This window comes from Salvia splendens, chromosome 4, assembly GCF_004379255.2.
Source record: "Salvia splendens isolate huo1 chromosome 4, SspV2, whole genome shotgun sequence".
NCBI classification, from domain to species: Eukaryota; Viridiplantae; Streptophyta; class Magnoliopsida; order Lamiales; family Lamiaceae; genus Salvia; species Salvia splendens.
The window spans coordinates 22,322,605-22,342,161 of NC_056035.1; the positions used below are offsets into that span (position 1 = coordinate 22,322,605).

Below are 19,557 nucleotides of genomic sequence, written 5' to 3' on the forward strand. Positions count from 1 at the left end.
CAAAGGCACCAACTCCTCGAAGTTGATCGAACCAATCATCTATTCCCGTTAATTGATACATGTTCTAAAGTGTCATCTCATTCTGCTCTCGAAAATTTATGCACAATCTCAGCATTCCGTCATTCTTCAACAATATCATTGGTGCACCTCGAGGTGGCACACTGAATTTGATGAAACCTAGGTTTTACAGTTCTTGCAGTTGCATCTTGAGTTCTTCCAACTCCTTAGTCATCATTTTGGATGTTGTCCTAGATATTTAGGGTTGATCATGGCTCCATGTCAATTGTAAACTACGATTGTCTATTTGTCAGGAAAGGTAGTCCAACATGACTTTTCTTAACGATCCTAATATCATGTCTATAATAGAGATAAACTTATTTCGCCATTTTCACTTTCGGTCTACTTCATCAGGATATGAGCATATCACTGAAAACTTCTTCCAACATTCCCATTTTCTTCCTATGTGAAGATTCTTATAATAATGTTCTTAATTCTCTACTTCGGTTGAGGAGGTGGTGGGGATACAACGCGTTCTTTCTTTCAATTCCTTTCCTACTCGACATATCTTGATTCGAACGTTTCTTTCTTTGTTGATGGTGTCACCTTGTTAACATGCTCTTATTTTCTCGGCAATTGTTGTATTGTAGCAGTGATCTTTAAATACTTCATTCCTCGTTGCTCACTTAGTTTTATTTATCATCATCGTATCGATCGATCAACTATTTTCACCTAGATCTCTACATCGTACAAGACGATCGGGCACATGTGCCTAAAATTTTCGTACCATTTTTTTTCTCCAATCGCATTATCTATGTACATAGCACGACATTCAATTTCTTGCTCGTTGCAAGCGGTTCGTAAGTGCGAAATATTCCTCGTCTCGTTCTATCGGTCATGTCCACATTTCTGGTTGGTATATCATTTCAGCGCGTGTCTGTCTATAAAACTTATTTCCCATGTGTATCTTAAAAGATCAAGCTTTTGCCTTTCCCTACCATGTTGCATCAAGAACTCCGAATGTGTATCAAGAACTCAAAATTTAATCAAACAGTCTTAACTTGGATATGGACTGATTTCAAATTATAGCAACACTGCTAAAACGTCTTTATATAGGAAGAGTTTAGAAATCACTCAAGGAAACAAGAATTACAATTTTAGCTCTTTTGCTTTGAATCTCCACACTAACTCACAGCAATTGGTTTGGATTATCCCAACAAAGCTTGAAAGGACATAAGATAGGTCATGAAAATAGGATGAGATTGAGATAGATCTCAATTTCCGTAGTAGGCTACCAAAAAAAAGATAATTCAGTTGTCCGATCAATTTTGAAAGGTCCATACCACAATGGATAATGTCCCAAACAATATCATGGCCAGAAATGATAAGTTGCATGAGGATTCAGAAATGTAGGCTGTTTCCATGAAGCAACACTAATCATGGTTTAACGAAGACCAAAATATGGAATAATGATATCACATCAATGGATTCACAGGTTTGCAACCAACGTGAAGTGAACTTTTAGGAGAATCAGCTAGATCAAACACGTTAAGGAAAAAGAGAACAAGATAGCCTTAACTTGGTGTTGCAGAAAGAAAAAAAAATCATTGAGCATGAAACAATGTATGTAGTGAAACTGAGCTAAAAAGAATTTCACTTCTACAAGAAAGAACTTGCCGCATGCATAGTTACGAAATAAAAAGGTGTATAAAAGTTCCAAGGAGAATATTCCACCCTTTGAAGATACATATATGGGAGATGTGATCATACTGAAGGTCATAACTGCAAACAACTTTAGGAGTGAAGTTCAATGACGGAAGCTCATAAGGTCAAAATATTATCCTTACGAAAGATGAATCAAAGAAGACTACTAATCAAGATGTCCAAAGTTACAAAGGTAAACACTAAAGCATGAGTCAACCAAGATGTTTAAATAGACAAGGGCTCAGGTTATTCAATATATATCGAAAGGAGTTTAGAATCCAAGTAAGTACTGTTAATTTAAAATCATTCATTCTAGCTACGAAGGCCGCACTCCCTAGTCCATTTTTCGTGAGCCTGAACATGGTAACATCGTTCTAAGAAACCTTGGACTCCAAATTGAGATTCATCGTGTCGTTACAACTAATAACAGTAGTCGAAAGCCATATCTTCATAATATTCTTTGCACGTGATAACAGTCATTCTCTTAAAACGTTGTAGTTATACTCGCGCTCTCAACATGTTATAACGGTCATTTTCGTCGCATCGCCACTTTTGACATATAATTGGATTTATCTTATTAGATCGCAGGTATGCTCTCTACCTCCGTTGTACGGTTACCTCATTTTGCATCTCTTCTTGCCTCGAACATTTTCTCGTTTGGAACATCTCTTCAATTTGCACTTCTTCTTTTCTTAAACTCGTTATCATATACTACGTCTTTTCGCATTCTCCTTGTTCTTGTTCAGGGAAAAACAATACTAAATTTGTAATCATTCAATAAAGTTCGAGTTCACACCACATATTTCCGTTTGTCCTATCACTCGGAAAAGTGATATTGCAGTTGTCAACAACTAAATTCGATATCGTTCAATCTAACATATTTCTTAGGCACTCTATGTTCGCATACAAAGTTCATAGCGTCATATTCCGCTCCCACCAACAATTTCATAATATACTTCATACTTCAACACCAATAGACCATAAATTAATACATGTTTCACACATTAAGCTTGCTCCAACAGTTCGCGTCATTCCAAGAAATAGAAAAAAAAATTTCTGGGGTCCACCGACCTCCATCCCCACTCTTGATCTACTTGTCTCTTATCTTGACAAAATAGGGGTTCACCCCAACTTTCAGATTCTCGTTCCTTTTTCATTGCTCAGAAAAGCAATAGGTAAGTTTTCAACTTGTAACTACAGTTCGCACAGTCAACTAGGCCTACATCTTAGGCGCTCTAAGTTCACAACACATTTCATCATTTCGTAGATAAAAACTATCACATTAAAAGTCGTGCATACTCTAGATAAACAAGTATTATAACACACAACATTTTCACATCTCAAAGCAAAACACTTTCACACTTTACATTAACATTCAAAATTTTTTTTTTTGAAATAAAATTTTCTTCAAACTCTCACACTTTCCTCAAACTTTCACGTCTCACTTTCAACTTTAGAGTAAAGGTTTTGATTCAAAACTCAAAATATACTTGAACATGCACTTTCATCTTTCATGTAAAACAAACAATCCATCGTTCCTCTTCACAACTTTCTTTTTTTTCAAACATCAGCAAATACTCTTCTCAACTTGAAATCGATCACTCATGGAAAGATTCTATTTCCTCGTTCTTTCTCAAAATTTTTCTCCTCCCTTTCTCAAAATTTTTCTCATCTTCTTTTCTCCAAAACTTTCTCATAAAAGCTTTCTCACAAAAAATATATTACCTCTTTCTTCGCGGTTGGGCGTGACGAGTTGTGGTGTTGGGTCATCGATGTTTATACCTTAGTCAATTAATACAAGAATAGATTTTGACTCAAAAGACTCTTGGGTCCAGAGCGGAAAGAAACTGAGGCTCTGATACCAAACTGTCACGACCGCCCTTTAGGGTTAATAAATACGGGCGATCGTGATTAAAAGACCTTAATAAACAGGCGAAGGAAACTAGGGTTTCAATAAAGAGTTTGACCAATAATTAATATTTAATAAAAAGGGCCAAGCGGTTGACATTATCCAAATAGTTAGGTTCAAAGCTAAAAGGTTGATGAGTAAAAACAATGTCTCAGCGGAAGCGTTCAAGAGAAAGAGTGACGACATGTGTGGAGACACAACGACACTCGTAGTTCACAACTAACCAAACCATGCTTCAATTTTAAATTGCTCAACACCACCAACTGCTCGTCGTCGCTCAACCTGCACATAGGAAAACACATGCAGGGCTGAGTACTTAATATACTCAGTGGGCTTATGCCGAAAACATTTGATGAAAGTTATGTCATCCATACCATAGTGAACTCGAGTTTTACATTTAGAAAAGAAATATCATCGAGTATCACAAAACAATTTCATAGACTGGCCAGTCAAAACAATCTCCCCACTTTCTCATCAATCATTCAATCACATCCTCTTTCCATCATTCAATCAAATCCTCTTTCCATGGTGCGACGAAAGTGTGGCCACACTATTCGCCCACGAGACCGGCCGACTAGCAAGGACGGCTCACGATCTCACCTGTGTACACTAGCCTGATAGGGTTTGCGGCCCTACTCAGACCCGAATTCGTTTAACATAGCCCTATAGCCTAATGGAGCGAACTCACAAACTAGGCATCAGGCAACAATCTTAACATAGCCCTATAGCCTAATGGAGCGAACTCACAAACTAGGCATCAGACAACAATCTCATCATCAAAACAAACATGGCATGACATAACAATTTAAACCACCCTTATTCCACCATAATCATACTTTTGAAAACGTAAAAGAGTTTGGTAAAAGAAAGCCCACCTCGAATGCTTAAAATCTCAAGTTCTCTCTTCCCTTTGGTATCACGATTCACATGCGATGATTCACCTTTAACATTTAGATAATATACATATCAACACACTTTTCAAATACATAATTAAAAATGCGTGCATCCTAAGTAAAGTCTTTTATCTCGTTTCTCAATTTTTGATTATTCGGCGGCCACTTACGCCCCTAATTCCTCCATTGGCTCCTCGTATTTTTTTACACGATGTCAAATAAATTCACAAAGTTATATAAGCGCTTAACTGAATTATCGCAAGTACTTCCCCTCGTAATTACATTTATTTCAAAACTTGGGGTAAATTAATTGTACATCGAATTATTCCAAGAATTAACTAAATAGTTCCCCACAATTAATTTAATTATTAACTCAAAGATTTATTTTATTATTGGCCCAAACTAAAATATCCCCATCCATCTTATTAATCCAATTCAAAATTTGTGAGGCCAAATTAAAGTTGCCCAACTAATATACTCCCATCCTTACTTCTCCTTAATCAAATAAAAAGGCCCAATTTTTTTTTAAAAACCAAGGCCCAATCTTTTTTTTAAAAAAAAACTAAAAAGGCCCAAAATTACTCCCCATACCCCACGCCTCTCTCTATCTTCTTCTCCCTCTCCCTTCTTCTCTCTCTCGACAAATTGCAGACATTCTCAATCTGTCGTCGTCGTCTCCCATCTTACCAGCCACCGCTGCCTTTGTATAGTCGCCTCGCCGGAGCTGGCTACTGCTCCATTGATTTCGCCGGAAGAGGACGCTGCTGTCGCGCTGCTGTTCCGTCGCCGCCGGGAAGAGCTTCTGCTGGCTGCGTCGTCTACACAGCCGTCCAGCCGAGCCGCCTTCGCCGTCAGACGCCGGGAGATGCTGTTGTCGCCGCCTGGAGATGCCGCTGTAGCCGTTGCTCCGCCCCGGAACATCACCGCCACCGCTGCTGGATCGTTGCCGCCGGAAGAGCTGCTGTCGCGTCGGGAAGACGCGGCTCGCCGATGGTCGTGCAGCCCCGAACATCACCGCAGCCAACCCGAACAGCCCCGCACAACCCCGAAATTCTCGATTTAAATCTTGTAGGTAGGTTCTTACTTGATTTGGTGAAATAAGGTTCAATTCTTTAACACTATCTGTCGATATGGGTTATCTGCTTATGTTGAGTTCTTGATATTGCCCACCTTCTGCAAAATTTGATCTTGAAAGTGATTTATATTTTGCTAGATATATTTGCAACCTAGACATGGTTATGGTTTCTCTTTGGCATTCTGCCGAGATGAGGAAAGAATCAAAACGCCAAAGATAGGAGATAATAACCCCGAGAATTTTGAGATACATTTGCAGCATTGGTTGCCTTGGTTCGGTTTTACTTTATTTACTTCGATTTTGAGTTTCGATTGGTGCAACAAAGTGATATGTTCTAGCAGGTATTTGAGTTCCAAACTAGGTGGTATGCTCTAGTATGATGTACACGATAGGAATTGAAATTGGGAGGAAGTATACCTTGAACAGAATTTGAGAAAACACGCGATAGCTCCGTCTTTCAAGTTTGGTTCACGGTTTCTGCTAGAAGAAGATTGAATGAGTTGGTTTGAATCATGAAAACTAGAATGAAATTTGTGAGATTACCTTGAGAAAATGAAGAGAACGATAGGAGAGAATCTGATTTGGAAATAAAATATATAATAGAGAGAAGGTGGCTAATGGTAGTTTAGGTTTGGGGAGAGATTTGTGGGAGTGATGGGGAGGGGCGTTTATTTTAATCGTGGGATTAGGAGTGGGATTTGAATTCCCTTTTTTATTTTATTTTATATGATTTTGGTTTAATTTGGATTTATTTGGTATTTTATTTGCAGATTACGGAGGAGGAAAAACTCATCGCGGAGGAGGAAAATCTCTACATAATATTTAATTAAACTAGTTAATTTACAGTCCATTGTATTTTATTTTAAATTGTGCAGTCCACGATTTATTCATCACGGACTGGATTTCTATATTATTTATCCAATTTATTCGATTCAGCTTGCGAATCGAGTCCAATATATTTATTCCTCATGGAAAGGAAATTATTTTAGATTCGCGCAGTAATTTATTTCACAAATCTCTAGTCCAGAAATTCCACTCAACAATTAATTCACCAACAATTAATTCACGGACTTCGCAATAAATATTTCATTAAACGCAAGTACTTTAGGGTTCAAAAATTAAGTTTAGAAAAACGGGGCGTTACACTTTGATATCTTATGTCGCCGATTACTTGACACTTTGGCGGGATGCTCATGGCTGTGGAGTGAGGCACTATGACGGAATTAAGAGGTTGATTGATGGACTACCGGCGCCTTGGAATAGGTGGGCCGACGAATCTTCACGGTCATACGTCTAGCATAAGCTTCCCGACTACAACATGCAAGGGGACATGCATGGTTTTGTGAAGCTTCTCTTGGAAGCACTGGTTGATGCTCGTGGTGGACCACCCCCCTATGCTCCTCCTAGGAAGGAGGCTCCCTCATCGAGTCGCAGCCCCTACAGCGGGGGTCGGCACGAGAGTGAGACTCCCAAACCAAACTGCCCTAAGAGGAGAAGGCTTGGGATGCGCACCTCCGCACCTCCCGCGACGGAAGTTCTTATGGTCGATAAGCATATCGACGTCGCTACATATGTGCGGGAGAATGATGAGGAAGAAGAGGAAGATCCTCTCGAGGATGAGGAAGACCCCGAATAAGAGCCCCTTGCGAGAGAGGTTGAGGTTGAAAGCGAGGAATGGGCGAATTACGAGAGAGCTCCCGAGGAGTAGTGTTTCTTTACCGTTTGTTAGCTTTTGAACGTTTTGTTTTGGCGAACTATGTAATAGTTTCTTTTGACGTTTGTTTTCTTTCCTTGTTTCGAAGACCTTGTGGAAACACGCACTTGCTTGGTTTTAAGTTAATAAAGTTTCCCATTGTTTTATCGTGGTGTTCGTTTACCTTGTTATGTTTGGGAAAGTTGGTGTTATCGCTTTTGGAAAAGTTGTGTGGTGTGGTGGGGTGATGGTAAAATTGGACTTTTGTACTAACGCATGTGTTGAACAGAATGCCTCCCCGACGTGCAGCCGTTCACCACGAGAATGAAGCAAGCAACGAGACCCAAAGCAGTGTGGGTCCTGAAGGACAACCACCACCACCACCTCCACCACCGCCACAGCCGGAACGGAACATCGAGAAGGAGTTCCGAAAGGAACGTCCTCCCGTGTTTGACGGAATGGGAGATCCAACCAAGGCCGAGACCTGGATTAGGGCCATAGAACGCATCTTTAAGTTCTTAAGATGTACCGACCAGGAGCGCCTCTCGTGCGTGACTTACCAGCTCACCGGGTCCGCAGAGTTTTGGTGGGAGACTAAGCAGCGGACAATGACACATGAACGGTTAGACACCCTGACGTGGGAAGACTTTAAGGAGGAACTGTATGACAAATACATTCCAAGGAGCTACCGCAAGGCGAAGGAGATCGAGTTCTACAACTTGAAACAGGGGCGGATGACTGTGACAGAATATGACCGTGCCCTATGTGACATGTCTCGGTATGCACCGGAGCAGGTAAACACAGATGAGAAGATGGCAGAAAAGTTTTGTGCCGGTCTGAGGCACGAAATCAGGATGGCTTTGGCATGCCGTGGAAGACTCTCGTATGCCGAGTCATTGTCCCGTGCACTGGATGTGGAGGAAGCGATGCCCCGGGAAAAGACAGCTACACCCACTACTCCGACACCGCCGACCCCACAACAGAATTTCCGGGACAAGAGGAAATGGGACGGGACCCGCACACCCTTTGACAACAAGAGGTTCCAGAGTACCCCAAGCTCTTCCCAGGGAAAAGGAAAGCAAGCGGCTCCATTCCAAAATGGAGATTTCCGCCAGAGAGCACCGCTTTGTGCCAAATGTCAGAGGAACCACATGGGAGAATGCAGAGTCAGGACCAGCGTGTGCTACAAGTGTGGGGGAGTTGGACATTTCGCCAAGGAGTTCCCAAGCAACAATAACACTGGAGGTGGGGGAACACCGAACGGACCTCGAGGGAATCCTACACCACCTCAGCAGCAGCAGCAACGTCGCCAACCATACCCAACTCAAGCTAGAGCCTATGCCTTGGGACGCAAGCAAGCTAAAGCCCCACAGGGGGAGCTAAAACAGGAAAATCTGGCAGGTATGGGAACACTACTTGACATGCCTGTTGCTGTTCTGTTTGATACGGGTGCGTCACACTCCTTTATATCGCACTCTTGCGTGACTGCTTTAAGACTGCCTGTTGTTGAACTTGAACATAAGATGAATGTGAACTCACCGGTAGGAGGTCTTGTAGAAATTTCACAATCTTGCTCGAACATAGAACTCATGGTGGGAGAACTTAGCTTAGTGGCTCACAACTTGCATGTTATGCCGATGGATAACGTCGACATTATTCTGGGGATGGACTGGCTAGCTGAAAGCTATGCCACTATCCGATGCCAAGAGAGACAAATCTAGTTACAAACCCCGGGGAAGGAGCCCTCTACCTTCCACGGAATTTCGATGAATCAGCGAACTTGTGTGATATCGGCACTTCAAGCAACTACGATGATTAGAAAGGGGCGTCCGGCCTATCTTGTGTATCTACAGGGACATGACAAGAAAGAGAGGGAAGTTGAAGATGTGGCAGTGGTACGTGAGTTTCCCGACGTATATCCCGATGCGTTGCCAGGCCCTCCGCCTGATCGACAGTTGGAGTTTACTATCGATCTGGAACCAGGAGCCGCACCAGTGTCGAAAGCACCCTATAGGATGGCGCCGAAGGAGTTGGAAGAACTCAAAATCCAGCTACAAGAATTACTGGACTTGGGTTTTATCCGACCGAGTGTGTCTCCGTGGGGAGCACCGGTGCTGTTTGTGAAGAAGAAAGACAGGACACTGAGGATGTGCATAGACTACCGGGAATTGAACAAGTTAACTCTCAAGAACAAGTATCCTCTGCCGAGAATAGACGACCTATTCGATCAACTCAGGGGAGCAGGAGTATTCTCGAAAATGGATTTAAGGTCGGGATATCAGCAGTTGAGGGTACGAAGGGAGGACATACCCAAGACGGCATTCCGAATGAGGTATGGGCATTATGAGTTTGTAGTAATGCCGTTTGGACTGACAAATGCACCGGCAGTATTTATGGATTTAATGAATCGAGTATTCCATCCATACTTGGACAAGTTCGTCCTGGTGTTCATAGATGATGTACTGGTTTACTCGAAGAATGAAAAAAAACATGAGGAGCACCTAAGGATCAAGTTGGAAACACTCGGAACGGAAAAGTAGTACGCCAAGTTCAGTAAGTGTGAATTCTGGCTAAAGGAAGTGAATTTTCTGGGGCATATTGTGACGGCCGAAGGGATTCGAGTTGACCCTGCAAAGGTGGAGGCCGTACAACAGTGGAAGGCACCGAAGACCCTAAACGAGATCCGGAGTTTCCTTGGACTGGCAGGATACTACCGGAGATTTATTGAAGGATTTTCTAAAATCGCAAGGCCAATGACTCAACAACTGAAGAAGGGGACCAAGGTCAATTGGACACCGGAGTGTGAGGCTAGTTTCCAGTTGCTGAAAGAGAAGTTGACCACCGCACCTATTCTAGCCGTGCCGGAACCGGGAGTAGACTATGTGGTTTACACCGATGCGTCGAAGGTTGGACTGGGATGTGTTTTGATGCAGAATGGTAAGGTGATTGCCTATGCTTCGCGGCAGTTGAGACCACACGAGTTGAACTACCCTACTCATGATTTAGAACTAGCGGCCGTTGTGCACGCATTGAAGATTTGGAGGCACCATCTCTATGGAGTTCGGTGTGAGATTTTTACCGACCACAAGAGTTTGAAATACTTCTTTGAACAGAAAGATTTGAACATGAGGCAACGCAGATGGCTCGAACTAGTCAAGGATTATGACTGTGGCATTAACTATCATCCGGGCAAAGCAAATGTAGTGGCAGATGCTTTGAGCCGAAAAGCCCAACCACAGTTGGCGACCTTTCTCACTCAGGAAGTGGAGTTGATTCGCGATTTTAGCAGGATGCGATTGGAGGTAGTGAGAGCCCCGAAGACTGTGAAGGGAAAGATTGCCACCTTGGTAATTGCACCCGATCTACGGACAACGATAATAGAAGGGCAGCGAAATGATAAAAATCTGGAGAAAGTTCGACTGAAGATGAGGAAGGGCGAACAAGGAAAGTTTAGAGAAGAAACTGATAATGCTCTCACCTACGAGGGGAGACTGTGTGTGCTAAGTGACGAAGGACTCCGAAATGAAATCTTGACCGAGGCACACGAGACTCCATACACCGCTCATCCTGGAAGTACAAAGATGTACCAGGACTTGAAGGGATCATTCTGGTGGGATGGAATGAAGAGTGACATAGCTTTGTTTGTGGAAAGATGTTTGGCATGTCAACAAGTAAAAGCTTTACATCAACGACCCTATGGGAAGTTGCAACCGTTGGAGATTCCGGAGTGGAAGTGGGAACATATCGCCATGGACTTTGTGACGGGATTACCAAAGACCCGACAAGGGAATACAGCCATTTGGGTAATCATAGATCGTCTCACCAAGAGTGCGCATTTTATACCCATTCCTATAACGCATGGATCCGACAAACTAGCTCGGATTTATGTGAAAGAAATCATTCGACTACATGGGGTGCCAGTAACAATCACGTCAGACCGAGATACAAGGTTCACTTCAAGGTTTTGGATGAGTCTGCAACGAGAGCTTTGTACACGACTGAATTTTAGTACTGCTTTCCACCCACAAACCGATGGACAGTCCGAGAGAACGATTCAAACTCTCGAGGACATGTTGAGAGCCGTGGTTCATGACAGAGGAGAAAATTGAGAAGTTGTACTACCGTTGCTCGAGTTCGCCTACAATAACAGTTTCCAGGCGACAATAAATATGGCCCCATATGAAGCGTTGTATGGAAGGAAGTGTAGATCACCCCTCTACTGGGATGAGGTTGGTGAAAAAAGAATACTCGGGCCAGATTCGTTCGAAGAAATGATAGAGATTGTGCGACAAATCCGACAAAGGATAAAAGAAGCTCAAGACCGACAGAAGTCGTATGCTGATGTCCGGCGTACAGATTTACAGTTCAATGCGGGAGATAAGGTGTTCTTGAAAGTATCTCCGTCGAAGGGGATAACGAGGTTCGGTGTAAAGGGGAAGTTAAAGCCACGATACGTAGGGCCTTATGAAATCCTTGAGAAGGTGGGACCCGTAGCGTATAGGTTGGCACTACCACCAAGTTTTGGGACTGTGCATAACGTTTTCCATGTGTCGCAATTACGAAAGTATATGTTCGATCCCAAACACGTGGTGCATCAAGAGGAAATGATTTTGAATCCCGACTTGAGTTATGAGGAAAAGCCCGAAGCTATTATGGACAGGAAAGTGCAGGAGTTGAGGAATAAGTCAATCGTGTCCGTGAAAGTACTCTGGAAACACCATGTCCGTGAAAGTACTTGGGAACTCGAGGATAAAATGAAAGAGAAATACCCGGAGCTTTTCGTTAGGAACGAGTAAATTTCGGGACGAAATTTCTGTTAAGGTGGGTAGAATGTAACACCCGTACCTTAAGTAAGAAATTAATGTTATGTAACGAAATAAGTGATAAAATTAGATGCTGTGCTTCTCGATAAATGTGATATGGAAAAAATTTATGGTTTATGTGTTAAATGTGAAAATGAACGTGCTTAATTGTTTAATTGTGAACGTTGGGAGACATGTTGGAGGTCTCGTTGAAAGAATGACGACGAAATTGCTATTTTTAGCAAGACGAATGAAATACGTGGAAAGGAATATATTTTCTAACTATGGATAATGATACACGTAAATCGAGGAATGGTCGAAGGGATATTATATTTGGGATAACACCAAATATAAATGATGCCGTTAAACGTACTTTAATTTTTGATTGTGAAGAACGAGATAACAAAATTAAATAAGGACCCGTGAATTTTAATTAACGAAGGAAAATACGAAAAATATAAAGTATGAATTTATTTTGGACTTTTTCAAAATAAATTAGAGTCCAATTAACTACAAAATAATTTGGATTCTAATCACTCTTTTAATCCACCAAGTAAGAGTATTATTTCTAACTTGGGCATCCAATTAAATTGAGCCCAAACCAAAATAAATTATTGAAGCCCAAGCATGGATTTAAAGTAGACCAAGCCCAAACCACATTTTTCTTCTTCTCTTCTCCTCCCCATGACCGACGGCTTTCTCTCTTCAAGGGGGGAGACCCTCCATTTTTCCACCCCTCTATCTTCCACCATTACTTCCACAACCCAAGAGACAACCACTACTTCTTTAATCTCCTCTCTAACACTTCACATTCACAACTTCACAAAAAAAAAAAAGAGAGAGAGAGACGTGCGAGAGGAATAGCCGAGAGGAAGGAGGGAGAAGAAGAAATTTGCTTTCCACCATTCTTGTTCAACCACCATCAAGTTCAAGCTCTTGAGGTATACTATCTCTTCCATCCTCAAAGCATGAGTTTTCTATAGCCTTGCATGATGCATAGCCCTTATTCATCCTCCATAACCAATTAAGTAGAAATCAACTTAGAACCTTCCAAACGATCGCCGAACGTAACCGAAACTAAGAAAGAATGTAACTTTATAATCATAACGTGTGTCTCGGGGTCGTTCGGGGTAGTTTCGAACGAGAGGAAGTTACCGCCGGCGAAGGGCAGCGGCGGACATGCCGCGCTCGCCGGTGCTGACGGCGTGCAGAGACGGCACGCCTCGCGGCCTTCCCGGCGACGACCGCGACGATCCCTCCCCGGCGAGACAGCAGCGGCTCCTTCCCTGCGGTCTGCGACGGCGACGATCAAATGGCAGCGACGACGGCAGCACCCTCGGCGACGGCGGCAGCTCCCGACGACAGCAGTATCTTCCGGCGGGCAGCAGCTCTCCCGGCGACGAGCGGCGGCGGCCCTGCGGTGGGAGTGCAGCCGGCCGAGAAGAAGGAACGAGAGAGAGTCGGGGAGAGAGAAAGAAGGGAGAGAGCGAGAGAGGAGATAGAGAGTGGAATAGAATTTGGGCCAAGTGTTTTTTTGTTGGGCCTTATAATATTAATTGGAGGTTTAGGTCGAATTTTGGGCTCTCTTTGAATTGATGGGGCTCACCAATTAATTTGGAGGAATAAGGTGGGCTAAGTAATTTAATCTTTTAAGCCGGCAATTAAAATTTAATCGGAGAAAATTATTTAATTAATTCCCGGAATAATAATCGGTAAATAATTACGAAAATTAAAGTATGCGCTTAAATAATTTTTAGAAATTATTTTCGACGTTATGGAAAATACGAGGAGCCAACGGAGGAAAAAAACGAGCGTAAGCGGCCGACCGGCGTCGCACGCGACGCCTTGGGCGGCCGCCGAATAACCAAAAATGCACGGAAACCGAGAAAGAAGATTTAAGGAATTTAATTAGAGTGCATGCATTCTAATTTTCGTCGTTTCCGCGTTTTGATATGAATGTTATGTGTTTTCCGAAAAAGTGGTTTGCACGCACGCTAAAAGTCGGAACGAGGAATTTTACGGAAATCCTAAGCTTTTGAGGTGGGCTTTACTACTTAAATTCTTTTATTTTGAAATTATATGTTTATGGTGAAATAAGGGTGGTTTAAAATAGTATGTCATGCCGTTTTTATGTTTTGAATTGACCATCTGATTGTCTACTGGGATAATATCCTACTAGACTTTGATAGTTAACGAATTCGGGTCTGACTAGGGAGTGAGTCACTACTCGGACTAGTGCACTAATAGGGATCGTGAGCCGTCCCCTAGGTCGGCCGGTCCAGTGATCGAGATTGTGGCCACAGTCTCGTTTCACATGATGGTTCAGATATGGTATATGATAGAGGATGATGTTAGTCCGCGCGGACACTATTTTATGGAAATGAATTTTTGTGCTTCTCGGTTCTTTTTAAAGAAAAACCCGGGATTTACGCGATGATGGCTTGACATATCTTAACGATGAATGATTTCGGGCATGAGTTCACTGGGTGCATCAAGTACTCAGCCCCTGCATATGTTTTCCCTATGTGCAGGTTGAGCGAGGTCGGGAGGCGGAGGACGTTGAGTGATGATTTCGTGAATTTGTTCGGTTACTACTATGTCTTCATACGTAGTAGTAGCTACACTCTCAAATTGCTTCCGCTATTCAAGTCCTTAGAACTCTGTTATTTTCTTTATTGTCGAACTTTGTTATCCTTCATTATGCAACTTGGGTTTTGAAACGTTGGTTTAAATAAATGGAATTTCATCTTCGATCGATAAGTTGTATTGCCTTGAATTGTTTCCCCCTTCTTCCCCGCTTCTTAATTCCCCCACTAGTCACGATTTTCTCGGGCTTCCTATCCTTAGGAAGTGCGGTTGTGACAAAACATGGCTTACCAAAATGGATCTAGGAAGATGAAATGCAGTTATTGCTGGGGTTTGGTGCCCCTTGTATAGCGGAAGACTTGTACGTAACAAATAAATTAGATAATGATCTATTTGATTGATTATGCGATTAATCAATTCACATGTTAAACAGATAATTTCATGCTAGAACGTAAATAATTCATGCTTAAAGAAAGTGAATCCTAAAATTGAATTCTACGGTTTAGCCATTTTACCTTAATGATTCTCCAAATAATCGAAGATAGCTCGCACCTTCTCCACGTGAAGATCTTGAGTACTAGACCACGCCCCACGGATCTTCTGACTTGTTCCCGAACTGTATTCCGATATCAGGATGGGCTGATCTTATCAAAATACTAGGCCTCGAATAAAGAAGACAGAAAATTCTTCACGGAGGAGGAGCTAAAAATCTCACGGACGAGAGCTGAAAATTTCGACTCCTTCTTTATCAAACCAGACTCACCAAGCGCGCGATTCAACATAATAGCAATCCTAACACCGCTAGATATTAATTACCACTACCCAATATATCAGGATTATTGGGTTGCGAAAAACTCGCACCATTTGACAAATCAAACTAGTGCATAATCAATAACGCATGCTCAATGCTAACATATGTTGATTAAGAAATAGTTGTTTATCAAGACCTAGTCTTCCAGTAGATAGCATGAAGTCTAAGCTAAGCCTATCTGAGTTGTGAAATTCTTCCTTTTATTTTGTAAAGCATTGCATAGAATCGACCGTATTGCCTTAAAGTGGACGACGCCCACAACCGGTCTACTATGCAAAAGACTTAGACTTTGTTTAATTCTTATGCATTTAAATGTTTATAAAACATCTTATAAATGCACAAGCAACCACAATGTAATAATATTAGTGATTCTATTCGTGCGAAACTGCTCGAATAATACTGAATTGGGTTAAAAGTGGATTGTAGAGTTTTTCGTATACAAGCAAGAATCTATTCATGCTCGAAACATGTTTTTCAGTATACCAAACCTAACCGTTATCACATTGATTGAAATTTTAACTAGTTTTTGCACCTTTGCTAATCAGTAACTCTCTAGGATCACAGTTCACCCTCTCAAATTAGTTAATACTACTAGTATGACTTACAAATTTGGATTTTCGTATTCACACCGAAATACACGTTGGATGTCAACTATTGATTCTAAATTTGTCCTATACTGAGTCATGTAAGAAAATCACTATTCTCTCACTCCTGAAAAAATGAAGTTAATCTTGATACTATAATGCAATTTTAGACCGAGAACAAAGCTCAAGTAACAAAATGTGACTTCTCCAAGTGGGATCACATGTTCCGGAAGAAGTAATCTTCAAATTTTTTAATGCACCTCTCTATCTTCTCTTGATAAACTGTCGCGACGTGTATTTTGTCCTAATTGATAGTAAAACATAGACCTACTTAATGCATTATAAAAAGGACATCATATACTACTCCTTCTATCCCATAAAAATAAAAAAATTTAAAATAACACGAAAAATAACACATACTTCATAAAGTAAAGAGAAAAGAGAATGATAGTTAACATAGTTTTAATGAATATTGTTACTCACATTATTGTTATGTTTAATGGTGGACTTTAATAGTATAAGTTGTTACTCTCTCCGTTTCTATGTAGTAGAGACGTAAGATTTAAGAATAGTTGTGTTGAGTGAGTTATGTAATGAATAATAAAGTAGAAACGGAAAAAAGGTAGAGAGGTGAAGAGACAATAAAGTAAGAGAGAGTAAAGAAGAAGAGAAGAAAAGTTGTTGTTTTTTGCTAAAAAAAATAAATGACTCAGCTACAGTGGGACAACCCAAAAATAAATACGATTCAGTTATAAAGGGGCGGAAGGAGTAATATATTGATATATATAGATAATGAGTTGAGGAGGACTTTTAATAAATGGAAATGAGGTATTTTATTAGACATATAGAAAAAGAAAGTATCTATATGGTCGAAGAAAATATAATATTACTAAACTTATACTGCTAATTGTCTTGATTAGTGGAGCTTCCTTAATGCTGGTGGTACTGACAAAGAAGCTTCTTAATCCGTAAAATTAGATCTGAAACGTTGGTCATATTAATAATTTTAAATTAATTGAATGATCCCACCCACCCAGATCATCATACCCTACTGTCATGTCAGCTGCCTCTGTTAATCCTTAGGAGTAGTATTTTAAGCTAACACACCTCCCAATTAATCCATATTCCTTCTACAACGGTCCCTAACCCAAAACCCTCCACCTAATTTAAAAGTGCCCAAGCTTTATGGTTTCAGTGGCACTTACATATCTAAACTGCAACCGTGAGAATTTACACGAATTGAAACTATCGATTTTAGAACCGTGGCTCGGTTGAGGTTCAATAATTTCCGAACAGAAAACTGTTCCAGAGCCGCTAAAACCCTCTAAAAATCGTGAAATCGAGCCAAAACTGCAAAAAACAGCCAAAAACCGATGGTTCAGAACCGTGAAAAACTGCTGGTTCCAAAATCGAAACCATAACCGCGAAACATCCACACGGTTCGATTCCGATTCAGCAATTTTCAAAACCGGAACCGCCGATTCCGAACCGCCTAATAAACTTATAAACATCCATTTATGTTATCCCACTAAATATTTTCAATTAATCCAGAAATCATGAGTGATGTGGGCCCTACAACCCTTCACATGTGGAATTTATATAGAGACGCTCACTTCCTCACTCCAAAAAAGCTCACACTTAAAACTTGTTCTTAAAATGTCAGCAGGAGGCAAGAAGAGGCACACTCTGAGCTCAATCGGAGTGCGGCTCGGGTGCAGCAGCAGCTGCCGCCGCCCCAAGATCTCCGCCGTGTTCCAGCCGAAGCAGCGCCGGCACAGCCACAGGCACTCATGGGACGCCACCACCACCACATTCTCCACATCCTCCGTCGACGCAGAGGAGGCGGACATAAAGAGCCTCCGCGCCGTGCAGGGGTTCGGGCGCATCGGCGGGTCCAGCGTGGCGGTGGAGAAGGACTCCGACGACCCGTACCTGGATTTCCGCCACTCGATGCTGCAGATGATTCTAGAAAAGGAGATATACTCCGAAGACGACCTCAAACACCTCCTCAACTGCTTCCTGCAGCTCAACTCGCCCTACTACCACCGCATCATCGTCCGCGCCTTCACCGAGATCTGGAACGCCGTTTATTCCCACTCTCCTTCCTTCTAGCTCAGCTCTTCTCCTCACACTATTCGGTTTTCACAGCCTTTTTGTCATCACTTTGTCAAAAATTTTGTGAAAATTGTAATCCTTGTGTAATGTACTTTAATAGACTTGCTTTCTTTTATTTCTCTCTTCTTCAATTCATGCTGTATTTTTTAGCAAATTAATTCGTGAATTTGAAGATCACAGGAAGAGGCAAATATCAATTTAGAGATGATGTTTTGACAAGTATTTTCTTTGGTCCCAAAATGCCATATATAGACTATAGTGTAGGAATGAAAGAGATATTTTTTTTGCCAATATTAATCAGGGCAAGGAAAGAGTACTAAAAGATCAATTTAAAAGTACGTAGTTATGTGGAGTTTTCTCTAACTTTGAGGAATTCAGGAAAGTAGTACTGAGCTGGGTCCCATTTTTATTAGGCATTGAGATAAAGAAGTTGACGTAAGGGGGACGTTAGTGACACTATAGTTAAAATGACAACTTGATAACTTTAGAAAGCGATTCGCGATACATAAGCAAGCAATATGCAATACATAGGCAAGCAACTCACCATATGGTTCCAAGCAATCTGTGATACGAAATCAGAGCACTATGATAGCACCATGGTTAAAATGACAATCTAAGCAAACAAGGTGCGATACATAACCAAGCAATCTGCGTTACATAGACAAACAACTGGATATATTGTTCCAAGCAATCTGTGATACGAAATCAAAGATAATCAAGCGATATGTGATTCATATGCAAGCAAACCTGCCACGTGACAGACTAAGGTTGAATCTGATCCTAAATCTAAAAGTCCTCATTGGTAGTAGGTAATTTGGGTTGTCATTTTAGTACAATCCGTTGTGTTAATAAATTAAATGATACTTCCTCCGTCCCAAAATAAGAGTCACATTGTCATTTCGATTCGTCCCATAATAAGAGTCACATTTCTCTTTTACCATAAATGATAAGTAGATCTCACATTCCACTAACTCTCTTCACTCACTATCTATAAAACTAATATTAAAAAGTGGACGTCGGACCCTATATTCCACTAACTTTTTCAACTTCGTATTTTTAACATTTCTTAAAATCTGTGTCACACCAAATATGACTCCTATTATGTTGGGGTTTGGTGCCCCTTGCACAGCGGAAGACCTGTACAAAACAAATAAATCAGATAAGGATCTATTTGACCGATTATGCGATTAATCAATTCACATGTTAAACATATAATTGCATGCTACAACGCAAATAATTCATGCTTAAAGAAAGTAAATCCTAAACATGAATACTACGGTTTAGAGTTACCGATTTGATTCTCCAAAAAATCATCGATTGCTTGCGCCTTCTCCACGATGATGATCTTCAATACTAGACCACAGATCTTCTTACTGGTTCCCGAACTG

The 19,557-nt window shown here is 41.3% G+C and overlaps 2 protein-coding genes across 2 annotated transcripts; both read left to right on the forward strand.

Moving 5' to 3' along the window:
• Positions 1 to 4,714: 4,714 nt before the first annotated feature.
• Positions 4,715 to 6,566, forward strand: LOC121800836. Its single transcript, XM_042200334.1, has 3 exons — positions 4,715 to 4,765; positions 5,074 to 5,571; positions 6,349 to 6,566. Exons 1-3 carry the CDS (start codon positions 4,715 to 4,717, stop codon positions 6,406 to 6,408), a joined length of 609 nt encoding a protein of 202 aa, XP_042056268.1. The 3' UTR covers positions 6,409 to 6,566.
• Positions 6,567 to 17,697: 11,131 nt separating this feature from the next.
• LOC121800284 (transcription repressor OFP6-like) lies at positions 17,698 to 18,288 on the forward strand. The gene has a single exon (XM_042199858.1). The coding sequence runs from the start codon at positions 17,711 to 17,713 to the stop codon at positions 18,164 to 18,166; it is 456 nt and encodes a 151-aa protein (XP_042055792.1). The 5' UTR covers positions 17,698 to 17,710; the 3' UTR covers positions 18,167 to 18,288.
• The last annotated feature ends 1,269 nt before the right edge of the window (positions 18,289 to 19,557 follow it).